General features: G+C 43.4%; 1 protein-coding gene across 1 annotated transcript in view; it reads right to left on the bottom strand.

The window, feature by feature from the left end:
• The window catches only part of C16H3orf52 (chromosome 16 C3orf52 homolog), a 35,947-nt gene extending 15,684 nt beyond the window's left edge, over positions 1 to 20,263 (bottom strand). The window contains exons 1-3 of the mRNA XM_053565701.1: positions 19,987 to 20,263; positions 13,419 to 13,548; positions 4,183 to 4,310 (exon numbers count right to left, since the gene is read on the bottom strand). Coding sequence (XP_053421676.1) covers positions 4,183 to 4,310; positions 13,419 to 13,548; positions 19,987 to 20,121 — 393 coding nt within the window. The 5' untranslated portion in view covers positions 20,122 to 20,263. The remainder of the gene's footprint in view (positions 1 to 4,182; positions 4,311 to 13,418; positions 13,549 to 19,986) is intronic.
• Positions 20,264 to 22,311: the final 2,048 nt, after the last annotated feature.

Genomic DNA, 22,311 nt, shown 5'->3' with positions numbered 1-22,311 from the left:
ATGGCCAGGCATCTGAGAGCACAGCCAGACCTATCCCTGGCCAGCCCAAAGTCTCAGCCCTGATACTGTTCTGGAATCTCCCCAGCATCCAATGGCTCCCTGGTGCTTAGCTAAGCATGCCCAGCGACTGCCTTTATGGTTTTGTTAGTGCCCCATTACTTTGCCCCACACAAACAGCGGGGCATACAAAGAACAGCAGAGCCCTCCCTGTAAGGAGCTCATTTGTCTCCCCCTCAATTCCAAATGGAATCTCAAGGAGGGTGCCCTTCCACAACACGCTGCCACTTAATTCAACAGATGCCACTCAACCTCTCAAAGGCATAGTGGAAATAATTAGAGCATCTGCTATTTTTGCTCCTCTAATCTTGTCATTATTTTTGTGATCTTCTAAAGAACTCAATAAAACAGGCATTAATATAACCCCCCTTTCTGCTGGTAACGAAAACAGCACTCCATTCCAAGAGGTCAAGAAACCTATGTAAGATCACTCTGCTAATAAATGGCGAAGCTAAAATTCAATCCTAGTATGATAGACACTAAAATCCAGCTTATTCCCATTACCAGACTCTCCATCAGATCCCTAGGGCCTCAACTGAATCCAAACTTCACAGAACAAATCCCTTTTATTAAAAAGATACATTTTGTAAAATGTAGATCAGTCAAAAGGCCACACTCAAGAATCCAAAAGACCACAGATTCCCCACCCCTTAGGAACAAAAGGTTGCCCGGAGGCCAGTAGTCATTTAGAAAACTCAAGAACTAGAAAAACAGCTTTTATAGAGCTGCTCAGAATGACAGGGAGGAGGCTGGAGGTGATACAGGGGATTATTTTTAAGCACTTAAAAAAATTGTAACAAGTAACAATAATGCCTCCCTCTTCCTTTTGGATTGAGCTTCCTATGTCTGCTCTTCCTTCCAATCTTCTGTTCCCCCCCCCTCCCTTCTTTCCTTTACTGATCTTTAGGGCCTAGCACTGTGCTTTGCACATAGTAGGCTCTCAATAAAGTTTTTAAGGTATGGAATGGAAGACGAGATCACTTTTAATGATCTAAGATTCTTTCTGGTGGCCTGGCCCCCTGCTGTATCTAGGACACATTTGCATTTGGAAGCTGTTAGTTGCACTGTCCACTTTGGGCCCACAGGAGTGAAACAGGGGCTCCTCACCCCTTGCTCTAGTGTCACCTTCACTGTGCCTAAAAGACTGGGTGCAAACTGAGCAAGGAGCCCAGGTAGCCGTAGCAGAGTGTGACGCAGTGGCTGATGAGAAACCAGCTTCCAGAAGTTTGGGGCTGTTGTTCACTCCTAAACCAGGCACAAGGCACAGTGACGTACCATGTAAGCAGAGTAATGGCTTCAGAGAAGAAAACTCTGGCCGAGATATGGCAGGGGCTATGAAAACTGTTTAGAAAAGCAGGAGAAAGGGCATAAGGTTCCAATACTGTGACATACTAAAACTATACACAATTCAGCCTCCGCCTGAGGTCCTGGCACAGAACAGAGCTCCTAAAACCCTTGTTTCCTGAGTGATAGGAGTGCTGGGTGTTATCTTGTATTCTAACATTTGGCGTTTGATTTCAGCTCTTGACGTAGAGCTGCTCTTAAATCCTGTGGAATTCACTGAGTGGCAGGGGTGTCTTTTGTTCTAAGGAGGTGACTCTTGGTGTTTCCTGGATGGGAGATGGTCACCAGAAAGATCAAGCCGTGAGTAGCAGCTTGGAACTTTCAGCCCCCGCCATTGGGAGGGGACAGGACAGAGAATGAGTTAATAATCCTTCACATCTACAGGATGAAACCTCCGTAAAAAATCTCTAGAAGGCAGTCTGGAGAGCTTCCGGGTGAGCTGCTGACCGCCGTCTATGTGCTGGGAAGGGGGTGCACCTGGAGAGGCATGGACGCTCCCAGTCCTTCTGACATGCTGCCCTTTCACCTCTCACCTGGCTGCTCCTCTGTGTCTTCTGTGACGTTCTTTATAATAAACCAGTAAGGGGAGTGTTTCCCTAGGTTCCATAAGGGACCATTCTCGCAAGCCGTCAAACCCAGGGAGGCAGTTGTGGAAACCTCCAGTGAATAGCTGGTTGGTCAGAAGCACAGATGACAACCCAGACGTGTGATCAGTGTCTCAAGTGAGGCTGCGGTGTGGGGCTGAGCCCTTAGTCTGTGGGGTCTGCACTACTCTGGGTGGATGACGTCAGAGATAAACTGGATCACAAGACAGCTAGCTGGTGTCAGAAAACTGGCTGGTGTGGGAGATAAAACCCACACATTTGGTCACAGAAAGGTTTAACACCGAGGGTGAGTATAGACAAAAGCAGCTTTTCCTATACAAATATACACTCCCATTTACCATCTGTATCCAGAAACTTCTGGAAGTTGTTTGGAAGAAAGGAGTTGTTAACCTGACAGTAAGACTATAAATTAAGTTGCTAACATTTGTTCCTGAGCATTATTTGTTTGGGAAATGAGGGACGGGAGTCTTGTACCTCCTTGTGCCTTACTTTTATCATCTGTTCATCCGGTAATTCTCAAAAACAAAGAAGTCTTTCAAATTTCTTTGTGCGCAATCTTATTTGAACCTGTGAGGTATACAGAAAAAGCATTGTGATTGTCACTTATCAGAGAGGGAACTGGCTCAGAGCCATCTGACCTGTGTACTTGCCCCAGGCGTCACTCTCAGGCCCTTGTCAATGCACAGTGAAGAGATAAAACCACCTGGAGAATTTGCTCATGTCTAGCTCTGTGCAAAAGATATGGATCTAAGGTGAAAAATCAACGTCCATTTCCCTTTGGCACAGAGAGTCTGTAACTGGTGACACGTGGATGCTGACTCATTTCATCTTTGCTCAGCAACTGCAAAACCTCTCCGTTAAAAAAGCCACCAAGAGGAAAGTGGCAAGAAGCTTCTTACTCAGCAACTTGCTCTGGGAAGTGGGTGGAAGGAAAGGAGAAAAGGGAACTGCAGGTAAGATATAAATAAGGAAAGGAGAAAGAGACGCTTGGAGTAATCGTCACAGGATACAAATTCCTGTGATGAAGGGAGCAATCAAATCTCCTGCCTCTGGGCACCTGGCAACTGATCTAACATGACTGGAGTGGACTCGCCTCCCTCAGTAGCTTTTCTTAGGAATCAAATGGAAGCCAGATGAGGAGGGCTCACTCATTAAAACTCGCCACCCCAGAGCAGTCCGATGGATGGCTGGTTGCTCTTGCTCAGATTTTCTCATAAAAGAACCTCCTGGGTCTGGCAGTGAACCACGCTGCCATTGACAGGATGACCAGGTCGACCCAACCACCCTCCTGCTCTGGCTGCAGAGCCCCTGTATGGCACAGGGGACTCACTCTCCTGCATTCCCCATTCCACAAATGATCATCCATCTGCCTGGTCACCCAACCAGAAGCCTGGAGACAGGCTCTCCCTCACCAGTCACTGAGTCCTGTTGAGTGAGAATACCTCTTAAATCTCACTGGAGCCCTTAATCTGAACCTGATGCTGCCTCGGTTCAAGTTTCCCTCATTTCTCACCTGCACCTTCTAACTAGTCTCTTCCTCCAGTCTTTTTCCACCATCACCCAGAAAGGCTAACATGAAAACCCGACCATGTCAATCTGCTGATTAAAACCTTTCAGGGACTAACCAAAGAGTGAGAGAACCACACAACATACCAAGGCCACCGCACACTACTCTGCAGATCCCCGATGCCCCAGGCTCTTTTATCCAGAAAATACCTCTGAAAATTGCCTCCAACCCCACCTCAGATGCCCCCTGACTAAAACACTCCTATATATTTCAGTAACCAAAACACCACATTCTTTTGTAACTACCTATATAATTACTGCCTGTGCTTGGCGTGTGAGCCTACGGAGGACACAGCCTATGTGGCCCTGACACTTGGCATGTTGTCTAGAATGTCGTAGACACCCTCCATGAATAATGTAGGTTAAATCAATGTAAAGACCAGAGTGAGTAAACAGAACACCGTCCTCTAAGATGTACACAGCCAGAGGCCAGGGCTCTCCCCTCTGGCTTTGCACTACAGAAAAGGTTTCCAACCATCATTTTCTATTAAAATCCAGATAAAGAATCTGAGATCAAAGCCACTTACTCTATAGCTCTATGCCAATTATTCTAGCAAAACTCATGTGCTACTGTTAAGAACTCAGTAAACTATGTGTTAGACATAGTTACCCTCTTAGTGAGCAGGTGAGGCAACTCCTCTTCAGTAACACACTCCTCTGGAATCTTTAGCATGACCAAGAATGTTTTGTTTGATGATAACTCAAGTATTTCATTTTCATCTTCATCGACATAAGTTACTGAAGAGAGCAAGGGGAGATAAAAGTAAAACAACAGTAAATACCTACATAAAGTAATAAATTATTTCACTGACTGCTATGTTTAAACATGACAATGAACGCTTATCAAGGACAAAAGCTGGGCACAGTAAGCAAGTATAAGCAGAAATGCTTTCTCTGCTTAAGTAAAACAGGGGCTGTCAAAAAAAAAGGCAGGGTCTTGTCTCCATTATCATGAAAGTTTTGTTGGTTTGATGCTGAATGACTCTCAGATTCCACTGAATACAAATTGGGGAAAGGTTGGAAAGAGTGAAGAACATGAACTTCATTGTTAAAGTGAACCTGCAGCTTAGCTGAGTTCACGGGTGTCAAGGCAGGTGTTGGGAGAAGATACTTGGGATCAACCAGGAGTAGGAGGGATGGGGAGCGAACAAGCAATTTCTTTGCATCACCTTCCAGTTCTGTGCTATCAAAGACTATGAAGAGAAAGTGACTTCATCACGGAACAGAGGAGGGATTTGAAAATGAGCAAGTGAGCCCTCACCTTGAAGTCACCCCAGGAAGGCAGGGAATGGGCATGAAATCAGAGCTCCATCTCCCACAGCAGAGGCATGTTGACGCATTCTGTTTGCAGAAGGGAAGCCAAACTGCATCCAAAGCCTCCGGGCACCCAGGAATCCGGTTTCTGAGACAATGAATTCTGTGTTCTAATGACTGCTAGCTAATTGATTTTTAAGTAGTTAGAGTGAAAGGAAAACCCACACAAAGCTGGGAGCCAGAAGCCAGAAGCTGGCACCGGTGTGCTAATTATGATCCCTGGCTCCACGCAGGAGACCACCTCGCTGGTCCTGGGAAAGGCTGGCTGGGAACAGGCAGGTAGTCATGTTACCAGAGACTTTCCTCTCAAATCCCATGCTTTCAGAGTAACAAACGTAACCAGCCTCTTTCACTGGACTTTGAAAAGGCCACAGTGAAATAAAGTCAGCATTTGTGATGGAAGGGCAGGAAAAACATAGTAAGAATCCTGGTACTACTCCCTGAGGATAGGTGGACGTGTGAAGCATTAGGGGTAGGACTGCACAGGGAGGAGTTGAGACAGCAGGCCTGAGACTGCTAGCATTAGAAAGGCCTGCTCAAGGTTGGCCCCTGCTAGCATCTGGGAACCTGGACTGGGGAAGGTTCCCACCATTCCCTGACAAGAGTGACTCACTGTGCCTCAACTGTTTGTACAAACATCTTCTTCCCTTCTCAGAGTGTGGATTTTGGGTATAGCTAGGAAGAGGCTGTGTAAATGACCAACCATGGGCACTGAATCTCTAATGAGATCACAGTAGACATGTGTTATCACAGCTAATTGCTCAAGGAATTAAATGTGCCTTGTGCAATGGCAGTGGGGGAGGATTCTTAAGAGTTTGCTCCAAGTTGCCTCTGGATTCTGCTGTCATCAGTCCTTTTATGTAAGGTGTCATTTTGCTATAATAAATCATAGTCTTCAGTACAGCAAGATGTGGAGTCCTGTAAGGCCACCTAGCAAGTCATTGAATCCAAAAGCCATCCTGGGGACCCCAAACACAGGGAATTATCCCTGCATCCTGATTTTCTGTAAGTCATTACATTTGTTTGCCTGTTAATAAAAGTCATGTCCTCATAGCAGAAAACTTGCAGAGCACAGAAAATTGAAGCAAAGAAAAATATACTAATAAACCTTTAATCAAGAGGTCCCCCCATATTTTATATTCTATATCTGCAGTCTTAATGAGTAGATAACTTACATCCTGCCTTTTGTTGCTTGTTGCCATCGTTGCTTATTTGTCTTGATTTTTTTGTTGCTGTTAACTTATCAAAAGCTATTCTCGATGTGCTTGAAATTCTTTTCAAAGATTATTTTAATGGCTTGATAATATTCATAATAGATTCACTTATTTTCTTAAATATTACATTTAGCATTTTCAGCTTTTCACTGCTATAAATAATGTTGCAATGGATATCATTGAGCTCTACCCCTACCACGTAGATCTCCATAGTAGGTATCAATGCCTCTGAAAGGACTAGCTAATGCCAAAGTATAACACAGGATTCAAATAACTGCTCAACCGGAGGTGCTGAGAAGAGATTCCAAGTTTGAAAGAAGCTCTCCAATAACAGCTCCAATGTGCCACCAAAAAAATGAATATGTACTAAGACCTAGATAAATAGTTGTGTTTGTCATAATAATAACAATAGCAGCAGGCTTACCCAGTCAGGAGAGTTTTTATGTCACTATTAAGACAATCTGAGCAGCATTTCCCATGTAGAGAAAATGTGTTTTTCTTTCCTTTCTTTTCTTTTTCCTTTTCTTCTTTTCTTTTCTTTTTTTTTTTTTTTTGAGACAGAGTCCCACTTTGTCACCTCAGTAGACTGTCATGACGTCATAGCTCACAGCAACCTCAAAATCCTGAGCTCAAGCAATCCTCTTGTCTCAACCTCCCAAATAGTTGGGACCCCTGGAGCCCACCATGACACACAGCTATTTTCAGAAATAGGGTCTATCTCTTGTTTGGGCTGGTCTCAAACTTCTCAGCTCAGGCAATCCACCTGCCTCAGCCTCCCAGATTGCTAGGATTAGAGGCATGAGCCAGCATGCCTGGCCAAAAATGTGTTTTTTCCAAAAAAATTTACAAAAACATATACAGTATGCTGAAGGAAAATGAAAACAACTCTTTAGGTAGAATATAAGACATGGAGCTGGAGAGGGAGTCCTTAAATGCCAGATACTTTCAGGAGGTAAAGGAAAGAGTGAAGTATGTTCCATGAAGAAAGTAGAGGTCGGCATTTGTTGGGAGATCAATCCAGTGGTCGCAGATGGTATGACATGGAACCCAGAGAGAAAGAAGGCAGAGAGATCACAGGCACAAGATTGAGACAGACTGATTTTGACTAACAGCAGTGGGAACAGGAGGGAAAAAAATGAATGGAAAAGTTCAGAATAGTGGAAACAGAACTTGCTTTAAAGCTAGCCAGACTCGGTTTGAACCCTTGTCTGGATATTTATAAGTCAGGTGATTTTGAGCAAGTCACTTAAATCTCTGAAGCTGTTTCTTCAACTGAAGTATCAATACCCACACTGCAGGTGATAGTAAAGAAGAGAACCAACACCCAGAAAGTATCCAGCATGGTGTCTTATAGTAAGTGGGAAAGTTGCTGTCAAAAACCATAGTAAGAAATGACTGGCAAGAGTTGGTCTTATGTAGACAAGGGAGAAAAGAAATCAAAAATGGTTCTAAGATATCAAGGTTGGGTAATAGAAAAAATAATAGCTACAATGTTAAGCATTATGTGCAAACACTCTGCCATGCACTCACCTGATGTAATCCTTAAATCAACCCAGTGAGTTAAGTATTATTGTGTGTGTTTTAAAATAAAGACATGGAGGCTTAGAAAAAATGCTTCATTTGTTCAGGTCAATGAGCTAGAGCAAATCAAGGTAAAGGTTCATTTAGACTCAGATTCAGAAATCATTTATACTTTGCAAATGTGAAAACAGGCCCAGAGGGTTGAAAAATTTGCCTGAAGTTAGACAAATAGATAGTAGGAGAACTGAAATAGACCTGGTCTCCTATACATAGTGAATGAATTAGGGAAAGAGTGAGCAAATTGGGAAAGGGACGTGCTATGTTCTGAATGTTTGTGCGCCTCCTCCCCAAAAAATTAGTATGTTGAAACCCAATCACTAATGTGATGGTTCCAGGAGGTGGGGTATTTGGAAGTGTGCAGCCCTCACTCCTAAAAGCCCCAGAGGCATCAAAGTGCTGTCCTTCTCCTTTCACCACATGAGGACACAGGTGGAAGGTGACACCTATGAACAAGTACCTGGGCCCTCTCAAGACACCAACTCCGTAGACACCTACGAGCAATAAATGTTTGTGGTTTTTATGCCACCCAGATTATGGTATTTTGTTATATCAGGCTGAGTAGATTAAGACAGGATGCAAATGAAGAGCAGTTTCATACGGATAATGATTGAAATGATAGTTATTTCTAAAGATTAAAGCTCGGGAAACTTGTACAGACCAACATCTAGGAATCACCTCTAGAGGGCGTGGCTGCTCCCTTGGCAGTGAATGTGCTCTCTGGGGCAAAGAATGAAGACTGTGAAAAGTAAGAAAGCTGAAGACAATGAGTTAAATATGTACCCACAAGGCAGAGGCCGAAAGCAAAAACAGCAACAGATTAACCTAGATGGAGTTGAAGAACATTCTACTTAGTAAAGTATCACAAAATGGAAAAGCAAGTATCCAACGTACTCAATTCTAATGTCAAACCAGTAGACAAACAAATACACACTCACACAAGAGAAAAACATAATTAAACTCAAGTCAGGGGGTGAGTGAGGAGGATGGAGGGAGGAGGGGGAGGAGGGAGAGGGATTGGTGTGCTCTCAACTAACAGGCAAAATGTGGAGGTATACGCTCACCTACAACTTGGACTTCACCTAACAATGCAATCAATGTAACCTAATCGCTGGTATTCTCATATTATTAGGAAATTTAAAAATATAAAAAGCAAGATATCTAAAGTCCAGCAGTTCTGTAGACTCAGAAAGGTGCAGTGCAGTTGTCAGTACTGAGGGCTGCAAACATAGGGCAGGAGATGGCAGAAGGGCAAGATTTCACTAACAGGTAATTGCCAGTAACCATAACAACAACAATTTGTGGCCAGTGGATAGAAAAGGTTTAGGAGTAATCTGGAGGCAAGACCCAAATGTAGATCTTTCTTTCTGGAAGTCTGCCAGTGAAAGAAGAGAGAGAAAAAAAAATCTAAAAGAAGTAGGAGGAATCCTAATGGAAGAGAGATGATGCTAACGCATTTGAAGAGTTGAGAAGGACCTGAGAGTTCTTCAGATCAGAAGAAGCTGCAGGGTTTTCTATGGGGAGCACAATTTAGGAGTCCGTCTTGGAAAGCTGAGAAAACATCTGAGATGAGAAGGAAAGACAAAAAAGTGAAAATGCAAGGAAATTTCAAGGAACTGGATCTAGAGTGGCTATTTTGTTCCTGCCCACAAGCAGCTTGGTAGCTTCCAGCTTATTAATGCTATCCGCCCAGGATTTCCCATGAGTCACCCTCCACCAGGGAGTGTTCCCCTGTGAAAACTGTCCTCTGCCAGGATCAAGTGACATCCTAAGAGGCAGCTCTTATTCACAAATGAAAGGCAAAACAAATCCATTCAATACAGCGCCACTGAGGAAGTCCCTGCTTACCTCTCAGTACAGCAGCCCTCCTACTGAAGAGAGGTCCTATAAATTATAAAAGGGTCCAGGAATCTGGGAAATGCACTGCTGGGCAATATCACATAAGAGTCCCCAGAGTGTCACAACTTTAAGTCATATTTCAAACCATTCACCTACTTCTCACTCTTTGGGTTTTGGAACATTTTTAAACAGAATATTTTACCCAAACCAAAGAAGAGTTTCATCTGCAAAGTGTTACGCAGGTCTCTCTCCTCGCTGCGTGGAGTGAATTAGTGAAGAAAGGAGAACACATCAGGGTTCACAACTGGTTCTCCAAATTATTTAGAAAGAAAACGATTTTGAGAAAAAGAGGAAGGCTTTTTTTTTTTTCCTTACCCTTCACACCAAGGAATTTAGGTTCCTTAAGGAGCAGAAGAAAATCCATTAATACCTTTTTCCTAAAGAGCTGGGACAAAACCAGGCCTCCAGACAGCAGGACTCCCTGGGCGCTGGACATAAAATTGGACATTTAAAAAATATTTCGCTGTTGGGTGTGAGTCTAATGGAGTGCCGGCCTCTACACACAAAAGCCCCTACCAATGTGGAAAGTTGAACCATGATCCTGAACTTGCCATTACCTCAAAGGCATAATAACAAAGGCAGAGTAGTGGGAAAGCCTGCCCCAGGTACAGAGAATAAGGAGAGTGCAACCTAGGAAGTCAGCAAAAATAATAAAGCCCATCACAGGTCAGTCTGTTTCACTATCACCGTACGCTGGTAATTCTTAACAATGTCAAAATATACCTCCCGGTCAGGCATGGTAACTCACACCTGCACTCCTAGCCCTCTGGAAGGCAGGTGGATTGCCTGAGCTCATGACTTCGAGACCAGCCTAAGCAATAGGGAGACCCTGTCTCTAAAAAATAGTTGAGCATTATGGTGGGTGCCTGTTGTCCCAGCTACTTGGGAGGCTGAGGCAAGAGAATCACTCGAGCCCAAGAGTTTAAGGTTGCTATAAGCTGATGTCGTGGCACTGTACTCTGGGTGACAAAGTGAGACTCTTCTCAAAAAAAAAAAAAAAATTACTTCCCCACTGGGCACTCTGCCTTGGGGACTCTGCGGTTTTTTGTTTGTTTGTTTGTTTGTTTGTTAGTGACAGAGTCTCGTTATGTTGCCCTAGGTAGAAATGCCATGGCATCACAGCTCACAGCAACCTCAAACTCTTGAGCTCAAGTGATCCTCCTGCCTCAGTCTCCTGAGTAACTGGGACTACAGGTACCCACCACAATGCCCAGCTAATTTTTCTACTTTTTAGAAGAGGTGGGGTATCACTCTTGCTCAGGCTGGTCGCAAACTGCTGAGCTCAAGCAATACACCCGCCTCAGCCTTCCAGAGTGGTAGGATTACAGGGATGAGCCACCACGCCCAGCTGAAACTGTTGTCCCCTCCTGAATTAACTTCCCTTTCTGTTTTGAGATGCATTTACTGTCCAGTTTTGTGTCCACCCCAATTACACTAGTTTCTCCTCCAAGGCTCAGTACAGAGGCTACAGCCTTGAGACAGGAGACTGAGGAATTTAGAGGAGGGAAAGCAGGCAGCAAATAGCAAATGCAGTTCCCAAGGAACTTAGTCTCACAATGAATCCAGATAGCCACAGAAATAGCCCTTGACTCTCCCAGCAGCCCTTTCCAAGATAACAACATTTTTCACATAGTACCTGAAGGTTCTACAAATATTTGACTCATATCAACAGGCTTGGTAGGCAGTAGCTTACTATTTCAGATTGTCCTCCCAAAAGTGCCTACAGGTCTGCTCTGCCCCACCCGTTTTGACTTAATACATCTCCCTACCCCCACATCTACCATGATTTTCCCTGAAGGCCCAAACACCCAAGGGCTGAGATGCCAAGTAAAATAAAAGTATTTCCTTAATTAATAAAAAAAGTTTGAAAAATTTGTCTTCCAGCATTAATATATGTCAAAACACAAATTTATAATCACATTAAAAATGAAGTTTGCACTACTAAGTGTTAAAAAAATGCTTTCTTGAATATTACCCTATAGCCCCCACATATCCAGAAAAACTGTTGATAGAAATGGAATGCCTTCCTCTGCAGATAGCTCTTTATGAGTTGAAAAGGTCAGATGAATGTTTAAGAATGAAAGACAGATCCTGAATATTAAACCATCTAAGTCTGTTGCATCACCCTTTGTGATAGGCCCCGGATACCACAAACAAATCAGTCAACTTTCAGGAGAGCCCCAACTACCTGTGATAGGACAAGAGCATGAACCTCAACCTCGGTTTCAACATCCACATGCTGGAGTTGGTGAGAAGAGGAAGCATGACTGCTCACACCAAAACTAGGGTCCCTTGACCCACAGAGAAACTCCCAAGCTGGAGGCTAGTTGATGCCATCCAAGTTTTTCTATTTCTCAGGGACTACAAATACCTAACCCAGAAGATTAAGGCACTGGGAGAAGGAGAGACAGGAGGTGAACAGAACACGTACTTCCTGAGGAAAATTCCTAAGACTCCCTCTGGAGAGACTCAAGAGATCCCCCTCCTGATCCTCATTCTATGACTGAGTTTGTCCCTGACAGCCTCACGGAGGCTAGACAGAGCTCAGGAGTAACCTAGCTCCAAATAAGCTCTCTACCAATACTCCCAGATACAAATAAAAACAAATGTAAGCTTTCTATTTTGAAACTGAAATGATTGCTCCCTGGAGGGTGCTGTATTTATCCATTTTAGAAACTTAAAAAATACTGATAATCATTAAAAATTGCTAACTACCTAAAAGGCGTTAAAATGATGTAGAAGGCTACATCATACAATCATTAGACAAAAATGATATTCACAAAGAATTTTTAATGACTTGGCAAAATAATATCAATATAACATTAAAGATGTTTAGGTAGACCACAGACTATAAAAAGTCTGATCTCAAATTATTTTTAAAATATAAGAAAAAAGCTAGAAGAAAATATAACAAGAGATTTGTATTCTGAAAGGTTTTATATATAACTGAACATGTATTTTTTCAAATTAAAAATAAACAACAAAATGGGATAATATATGCAAAATAGATAGTATGTAGTTAGTGTCATGTAAGTTTTTTTATACAACATAAAACACAAATGTAAAACAGTTATTTCTAAAGTTGAAATAATGGCAGCTTATAGGTAAATCCTTCTATACAGTCCTTTTTTTAAAATTAAATCATAGCTGTGTACATTAATGCAATCATGGGCTACAATGTGGTGGTTTTATATACAATTTGAAATATTTTCATTGAACTGGTTAACACAGCCTTCATGGCATTTTCTTAGTTATTGTGTTAAGACATTTATATTCTACATTTAGTAAGTTTCACATGTACCCTTGTAAGATGCACCGTAGGTGTGGTCCCGCCAATTGCCCTCCCTCCACCCATCCTCCCGCCCCCCCCTTTCCCTTTCCCCATATTCTTGAGCTATAATATACAGTTCTTTTTTAAACTCTTGTGCATACATTACTGATTACTTTAAGATAATATACCAGATATTATCCTAGATGAAGTACAATAATTGTTTTTACTAAACAAAGAAGAAAATGAATTTCAAATAAGTAAATATTGAGATGTAATAAAATAGAAATTAGTGTTTAAGTAAGTTAAAAATGTTAAAAGTTCTTCCAGATCCACTGAGTAAATCATAAAGTAAAATAGTACATACCTTTTCTGGATCTTATGAAACAAACAAAATACAATAAGTACAAAAAGCAAATCATATATATCTTCCTCCTATACAACATATTCCAAGCCAGTTTTAAATGAATGTTCTAAATAATGAAACAGCAGTGAATGTATCTTCCACCTCAAGTCAAAGCTTTAAGCAAGTTCTTAGTATTTGTCAACTTCATCCCATTTAAGTCCTCTTACCTTCACTGAGGCATAAGCCTATGATGATCACTATAATAAGAACTATAAAAATGAAGGTGATGACCATCCACAGTTTACACTTTCCAAACACATTCTTATTACAGGAGCTCCAGGGGCTTTCCTTGTTAGCCTAGAAGGCAGAGGAAGATTGTAAGGCAGTCATCTGGGTTCCACAGACATTTCTAGATACCTATAAGAGGCCAACAAGACAGACACAAAGGCCACAGGATCCTGACCTCAGGTGGCTACACCCTACTGCACTGAGTTGACAAAAAGATACATGGGGGCAGAATGGAAGCTGGGGGCTCTGAGGTGGGAACAATAGGTGGGATTTTGAAAGATGGATTGTAGAAGGCATTCCAAACTCAGGAAAGAGCATCATGGTGTTGATGCCTAATGAACTGGCCAACAGACTAGCCTAATGATCATAATGTGGGTGTCACAGGCAAGTAAGGAAAGTTGAGATTAGAGAAGGAAAAAGGTTGGAGGATTTAGATTGCTCCAGAACAGTTTGGACTTAATCCGGTGCACACTTACGACCTACTGAAGGTTTCGGAACATAAGAGAAGAGTTGAAAATTATGAGAAAAATGATGTGTAATTTGGATTGGACACACCAAGAAATAGCTACAAGGCTACTGCCACGGCCCAGTTCTGTGTAAAAAAGGCCCAAGAACAGAAATGAAGGAACAGATGCAAAAGACAGTAGGAAATAAATACACTGCAAAGGGTGGAGTGAGGCAGAGAGAGGGGTTGAAAAAAATAATTACAACTGCTATGGTTTACTGAGTACCAACATCATTTTACTTAATCCCAACAACCCTTGAACGTATGCATTAGCCCATTTCAAAGACACAGCTCAGGGAGGGGAGATTAGCCAGGACTAATCCCTGCTGTGTGTCACTGCAAAACTCTGGAACTCTCCCTTTTGTCCACAGCCTCCCGGCACCACTGTGTGGAGCTCCCCGTTATGAGTGTGCCAGGAGGAGCCCCATGCTCAGGGCTTGCACCTGCCCCTAAATCCTGGCACTCTAATTCTACTTCCCCTCCACATAGGAATTATCTACACGGAGACCACGGGAAATAATGGAATATGTTGGTAGGGGTACAGGTGTCTTTGTATCTGGCATACCTCGATTCCAAGCTGAGTTATATACCACTTAAAGGCAGGGTGACTTTATGCAAGACTCACGGGCTCCAATGTCCTCACTTTTAAAATATATAAACACTAAATCTAGCTCTAGGGCTGTTGCAAAAACTAGACATAATGGACACAAAGCATCTTGTAAACAAAGAACAGGGGCTCAACTCAGGGGAGCAATCACTCCTCAGTGTCCACAAAGCTGCTGCAGGCACTTGAGGAGACAAGTCTGAACTGTCACATGACTTTGGTCACTTTCTCTCCCATTCCTATTTTGCTGGTGGCCATCAGAAAGAAAACTGTTAGTACACATTTGGGATACTTGCCTATCCGCATGTTAGAACTTGGGGAGGATTGAAACTGACATATACCGAGGCCCCACCTTACCTTGTGAACCACATCATATAGAGGAAGTGGGTACAAACCCTGGCTTGTAATTTCAACCCCACGAAGTGAATCAATTACTTACCAGGATTAAGACTTCTAGTCTGAAGCCTCCCACATTTTAGGAGCCAGGTCAAACTCCCCCTTTTCTGTAAGCCCCTCTCCCCCACGCTCAGTGAGAGCTCCCAGTTCATGGGCTGTCCATATCACTCAGCTCATCTGCTGCTGCTGACTGCCCTGCCTGGTTTCATGTTCAAATACAAACAGAGACTGGCCTTATCTTCCCAGGTAAATTGAAACCACATATAGGGAGGGGTGGTTCTTAAATTTCCTTGTTCTATATTCCACACTTTTTCCTCCTGCAGGTAATAGACATTTAATGTGTGTTGCTCAGTTGTAGAAGTCCCCCAAAATTTTTAAGAATGTACTCCAAGAAATCCTGGATGAAGGGCCAAACACTGGAGCTCCTAACTGCACTATACAAGGGCCCATCCTGCCATTTGAAGGGAGCAGTGAGGGCCCTGAGAGTTGGGTTTGAAGGGAGCAGTGAAGGGCCTGAGAGTTGGGAGTACAGGCATAGGGCCACCTCATGCCCCTAGGCAAAGACTGTACTACTGTTCCAAAGTCACCAATGCCAAGGGCTCAATAATCCACATGGGAAAGAGAAGTCCCAGGACAAGGAACCTTTAACTTCTCAGGGACAGAGACATAAGCCCCCACTCGCACTGATCAAAAGACACCTTGCTGTTTTCAATTTTTATACAAAAGGCAGCAGGGACCATAAAGATTAGCATAAAAGGAAATGGTCTGGAATCTCCAATGAGCCACAGAATGATTGGCAGTGCACCTCTTTGACCTCTTATGCCTTCACTCATGCTGTTACTTTGAGATCACTAATTAGAATTCTAGAGGTTTAAATTACTGTGTGACTTCCTGGAGGAACTTGGCTGAATTACACAGCCCTCATCTCCATGCCTCTTCCCACCCAGCCCAAAGCTGCCATCCTACAGACCAGTGCCTTTCACTGACCTGCTCTCAGCCCTAAGAGCAAGGCTGCTGGCCACTATCCTTTGAATAATTGTTCTTCACAGACTTTTAAGTCATAATAAAATGGTCTTTCATCCACTTCCAACTGAATAGAGTGTAGAGTACTTCTCACTGTCTTCACATTAGAATCAAATGAGAAATTAGTACCTTTCAGAGGTGCTCCCAAGAGACCCCGACGTGACCTGAGGGTGAAGAATCTCCTACAGTAGGTGGGTGCTACCTGTGCTATCCCAGCTTCCTTTCAGCACTGGACCATGAGGGCACACTTCCTCCTTCACTGGCTTCTTCATTCTCTCTTGCCAAATTCTAGGTCACGTGGGAAGACTACAGACAGGTCCTTCTACAAGGTGCCTTCCAGAGATATTTGGAAATTGAACATCCTATGATTGCATTATATGGCTCAAGAATCATCATGGCTTTCCTCTGAACATTCCCCCAGATGTTCACATCTCTCTTCTGATAAAAGTCTAAATATATCACACAGGATCCTGTAACAGTGGCAAGATGATCTCCCATTTAAGTACTAACCAGGCCAAACCCTGCTTAGCTTCCAAGATAGATAGGACCAAAAAGCTTTTCTTCTCTTTAGCTCAATCAAGAGCAGATATTATTCAGAACAGGGAAAATTTTCTTAGCACATAGATAAATCTGTTCTTTGTAACCGTCACTGTGGGATTTAACCCACCTGTTGCTTGATCCAAAGAGCCAGTTGATTCTTGTCCTAGACTGAACAATATATAGCAATGAGCTAATTTTTAGCTAGCCCATTCAAATAAGTCTCACCTGCCTCAAGACTAGCAATTTACTGGTATATTATTATTTTATGATGCTGCCATCACTTAATATGTCTCCAGGACTTCTGTTTGAAAACTGGGTCAAAGCCATAAAGAAAACCATTTCAGAAAACCAGAAATTATCATCATCATCCATAATTTCTTTTTCACTTTTGACCCAATGATATTGCCATGTTTACAGGATGACAGGCGAAGTAGAGTTCAGTGGTTTACATTCCTTTCTCCTATCCCCAGACTCAGATCAAGAAAAGAAAAGCAGTTCTTTCTACTGCCTTTGTTCACTCCTCTCGCCCAACTCTTCCAAATAGGAAAACACCCACGACATGAGATGTCTTCTTCCCATTGATCCCAGTCCCTCCTCCTCACCCATCCACCCATCCACCTGCAACTCCCACGTCATTCCAGATGGGACACTCAGCTTCTATTTCACTTAAATTACCTAATTATATATTACCTAATGTATAGAAATTAGTAATATATAATTTATAATTCAGGCAACCACAAATAAATGAACACAAATTATATGATGTATTTAAATTATCTGTTGATAGATAAAATAGATCAATAGAGACAACATAGGCTTGAGACCTAAAACCCGGAGTTTAAGCTTCAGAGGCACCACTGAATGAACCTGAGCATTTTAATAACTCCTGAGCCTCAGTTTCTTTATTTAGTTCCTCTGACAAATCAGAATACTGACACATTCCTTGTAAGTTTTTGGTGATACTCAAACATATTTATGTATCACAAGTATTTTTACATGACAGAAAACATAATGAAAACACATGGACTTACACTATTGGAAATCTTCACACATAGTTTAAGGAGACCTACATACAAAATTCTTAAGCATTTGAATCTGGCGTTTGTACTACCCAGTATTTTTAACGATCCTACTGAGGATTCAATTCTGACCTTTTTTCTCTTGCCCAGATTCCTTTATAAAAGGTCTAGTGATCAAACAATACAAACAATAAAATCTCATTAAATGAGTTTTTCTTAACCTAGTATAAGGTGGTTTATTTTCTGAACAGATTGCAGCACACAACAGATAGAAAACTCCCTACGGTAAATCAAGCATTCTAGCATTCCTTTCTACCAATTCCGGGTCTTTAGAGAAAGCTCAATTCTTTCAACCAACTGTCAACTAAAGAATCCCTAAAACTCACCCATGACTTGAAACTCCTTCTTTAGGAAGTCTCGACTTTTCAGGCCAAACCAATGTATACCTCCTATATATTGATTTATGGTTTTACCTGTAATTCCTGTCTCCATGAATGTCTAAAACCAAACTGTAACCCAACAGCCTCTGGAGACCATTGTGCACACATTTGGCTCAGAATAAACCTCTTTGAATTATTTTGTAGAGTTTGAGTTTTCCATACATTAATCAACTTTCCAAATTGAAATATACTTCACCTTATGCTATAGAACCAAAAAGAATGATTAACACATTAGGTGATGTTTTCTTCTCCTTTTTGAAACTTTTCCTGTTTAAGCATTTTGAATATGCCCTCCCAGTGCTCATGGAGCCCTTCACTGACACTCCTGTCACTGACCACAGCTTTCCTCCATGGTGACCTACATGGCTAATGTACAAGGAATTCTAGGATATCTGTGTATACTGAACAAGGAAGTCAGTAGAACATGAAAGAACCATCTCTACAGGACAGGTGTTAAACAATTATAAAATCCTCATTCCCTGCATGGACTTGACAGGGTTTCTTTGGGTTCTGTGCTTCAACCATTTTCAAGAAGGTATTTCCAGGCCTCAGAGAAACCCAGTCAGGCACATCACACTATCCCCATGGCCAGCCTCGCCCCTGGGATACACTTTTTAATGCAAAGCTGTGACCAGATCTCTGGATTCAGTCCCAAACCATGAAGTCTTTGGGTATGGATCTATCTAACGTGAGTCAAGTATTCTCAATTCCCATCCCTGTACGTTGCTCTCAAGTATCCACACAGCAAGTCCACAGTCACCACCACTTGCACTTGAGATCAAACTATCTTTGTTCAAACTCCCTTCTTCCGTGGTGTTCATGTTTCATCAAAGACAAGGTACCAAATTACTCTTCAGAGGACCTAAAACACACACTTTATAATATTTCTAGAAATCAACACGGAGCAAAAACAATGCTTTCAACATTTGAATTTACTGCTTATCCCTAAAAGTTACCAGTTAGTTGGGCAGCCAAAAAGTTGAGGGTGAAGGATTAAATTCTAGAAAGATCAGGTTGGAACTTTAGATACTGTGTCTGAGACACAGTGGTCTCAAGAGGCTGTTGGGTTACTTTAGATATAGTATGTCTGTACAGACATATGTTAGATATACATACATACGTACTAAATTTCCAACCTTATGTATGTGGGTAATTCTGTGTGCACAGTACACCTCAAGCCAGTCTTAGAGGTTAATCAGAAGGTAGATGACCTGGAATTCAAAGCTCTGATGTTTTACAAGCATTTGGTATGAGTGAATAATGTTCAATCAGAGAAGAGCTCAGCCTAAACACCATCAGGGACCTCCTTGGGAGTAAGAGGAGGCAAAAACAGAGGTGGCCGCATAGATAGTCCAGTCCTTTGGGCCAAGAACTTTGAAAGTATTTCCCTTCAACTGAGCAGGGCCTGTTCCCATCCCACCCCCGGCCACCCCCAGCCCCTCTTGTTCTTGCTGCTCTCTCTCCTCTCCCCTATCTCTTCCGGCAGAGAGAAGATGGGAAGGGTTTGTCTGGGGGATGGTAAGCCAGGATGGGGAAAAGGGAGGAGAAGGATGGTGGGTAGTGGGGGCTGGGGAGGGGGGAAGAGGAGCGGAAGCGGCAAGGCAGGGAAGGTAAGAGGGAGGCGTAAGAGTTTCTAAAGGAAAGGAAACTCAGTCTAACATTCTCCTTCTCTCTACTTGAAAAAGGAAAGACTGAATAGAAAGTGACATAATGTAAAGACGCCTCTAAGTCTGGGATTTTCTCTCTGAAGAGGGGAGCCGTCACACCTCATCACCAGAATTCCCGAAGCGCCACAGGGTCTGAGGGGTCGGAGGAGCCCTGGGGCTTGGGCGCGGGCAGGGGCGCGGCGTTTGACCCAAAGCCATCCCCTTCCCTCCGCTCCGCTCCATCCACAATTTTCCAGCACGCGCCACCCTCGCTTGGCTACTCCGTGCGCCCCGCCCCAGGCCTGACTGGAAACCCGAAACTGGCGGACCTTACCTGGGCTGGGCAGGGCCCGTCGGCCGCAGGGATGACCTGGACCGCTCCATTGAGAGGAGCCCCCTCTTCTGGCTGCCCTTCGAGCACGAAGAGCTCCAGGTCGTCTCCCGCCGGCGCGGGGCTGGCCCCTTCCATGAGCCGGCGGAGGAGCAGGAGCGGCTGGGCTGGGAGCTAGACGCAAGCACCTGCGGGTGCAGAGTCCGCGGCCGCCTCGCCGGCCGGCACCACACCCACCAGGCGGGGCGCGCCGTAGACCTCGGGCGGCGGGAGGGCGGGGAGGAGCCAGGCCGGCGAACGGCGGCTCCGGCAGAGCCACCGAGGCTGTGTGCTGCCGTGGGCTCCCGAGCCGGGGAGGGTTGTTTTTCTGGTTTGTTCAGGGCGCTGCCTCTCCCTGTTGTGCAGATGCGAAGCATCTCAGCGTGGGGCGGCGGTAAGGAAAGGGTGGGCCGGGCAGCTCGGTCCCGCGGCAGTCAGTCTGCTTTCTACCCCGAGGAGCTGCTGATTACCGCGGCTTGCTAGCAAAAACTGCCTAGCAAAGTTTTTCCACTGAATCAACAAATAACCAGGAAACATCTACTGCGTGCCAGGCATGTGCTAGGTTCTGGGTATATAAAGATGAATAATAAACGCTCACACTTCCTCTTACACGTCCAGAGTCAGGCACAGGGACAGTGCTGGGTGGTGTACGGAGACAGCTGGTTCCAGATCCAGAGCACTGGCTTTGCTTTGTAACTAATACCCCACCGCCAATCCTCAGCACTCAGCACTAACCCTGGATTCCACGTGTTTTCTTGCGGTATTGATATTGCTTGCTGTCCTGGCCTGTTTTCCTAATCACTGGCACTGGCTGGTATCTCCCAGCATTACCTGAACTCCTTAAACTAATGTGCGACACGCTCCTGTTTCTGCTGACTGCAAAGTTCTTTATCTCCAGACAGCTGATCTGGAATGCTCATGAGAGTCCCAACCACCACCTGAGGACATTTTTCATCCTGTCAGTTTGACCCCAAACTGAGAATTCAGAACCAATTAGAAAGAAGTGTTTCCCCCGGAGGTACAACCTGGTTTGGTTAAATAATTTTTGATGAAAATTAAACATTTGTGAAGGAGAAACCAAACTCTACCTAGATGTGCTTTTGCAATTGCTTCAGAATTTACTTCTCTATCTCTAAGGGTAGCTTTTTTTTTTATTTTTATTTTTTTATTTTTTTTGTAGAGACAGAGTCTCACTTTATGGCCCTCGGTAGAGTGCCGTGGCCTCACACAGCTCACAGCAACCTCCAACTCCTGGGCTTAAGCGATTCTCTTGCCTCAGCCTCCCAAGTAGCTGGGACTACAGGCGCCCGCCACAACGCCCGGCTATTTTTTGGTTGCAGTTTGGCCGGGGCCGGGTTTGAACCCGCCACCCTCGGTATATGGGGCCGGCGCCTTACCGACTGAGCCACAGGCGCCGCCCTCTAAGGGTAGCTTTTTAAAGTATACTGTTGTCTTATGAATAGTTAGTTAAGTTTAATTAAGTTTAAATTAAGTCTTTAAGTAAGTTTAAATTTAATATTGGCTTGATTGCTTTAGGCTGTTTAAAGAGTCAAATTTAAATATATTTGAAAATTAAAACATGCTTCTTGTCAAGGTTTGCTAACCAATGTCAAATTTTCAATTTTGCTTTTTGGTATTGGTATTGCTCTTCTTTCTTCGTGTCCTTTAGGAGAAAATAACTGCCCCAATGGTTATCATATAAACCAAAAAATAAAGTAACATCATCAAAGTGATATTATCAGTGTACTAAAGCATCTCATTGCCTTGAAATAGATCTGTGCCTCTGGAAAAGACAGCAGTTGGTACCGGTATGGTGTCAGATGGAAAGCAGTACTGTGAACCTCATCAATAGGCTGGTCAGACGGATGGACCAGAAAACAATTGGGAAATAGTTTGTTGGCTTGTGATGCAGTTTGCAAGGCAACGTGAAAGAGGTACTGAGTCCTTACAAATCCTACCCAATAATGTAGCAAGCAAAATGTTCCTGCCTTGGTTTATGGAGGCTCTTCCACTCAGCAAACAAAATCAGTGTTGAGATTTATCTCAACTCACATCTTCGTAAGAATGAAGTGGATATTCCCACATTACTCAGGTTGTACGGGCATCTTCAAATGAAATATCCAAGTTACGTTGATGTTTCTCAACCTTTTCCCCACTGCAGCACAGCTGAAGAACATGGTACACTCACATTAGTGTCAGCGTGGGGCTACTGTGATACACATATACTATGGTTTCAAGCCACCACCCCCTTCCAGACAAATCTGACAGATCAGGCTAGCCCTCTGTGAA

The sequence above is a fragment of the Nycticebus coucang genome, chromosome 16 (assembly GCF_027406575.1).
Source record: "Nycticebus coucang isolate mNycCou1 chromosome 16, mNycCou1.pri, whole genome shotgun sequence".
Classification (NCBI taxonomy): Eukaryota; Metazoa; Chordata; class Mammalia; order Primates; family Lorisidae; genus Nycticebus; species Nycticebus coucang.
This window is presented reverse-complemented; position numbering and strand designations above follow the sequence as displayed.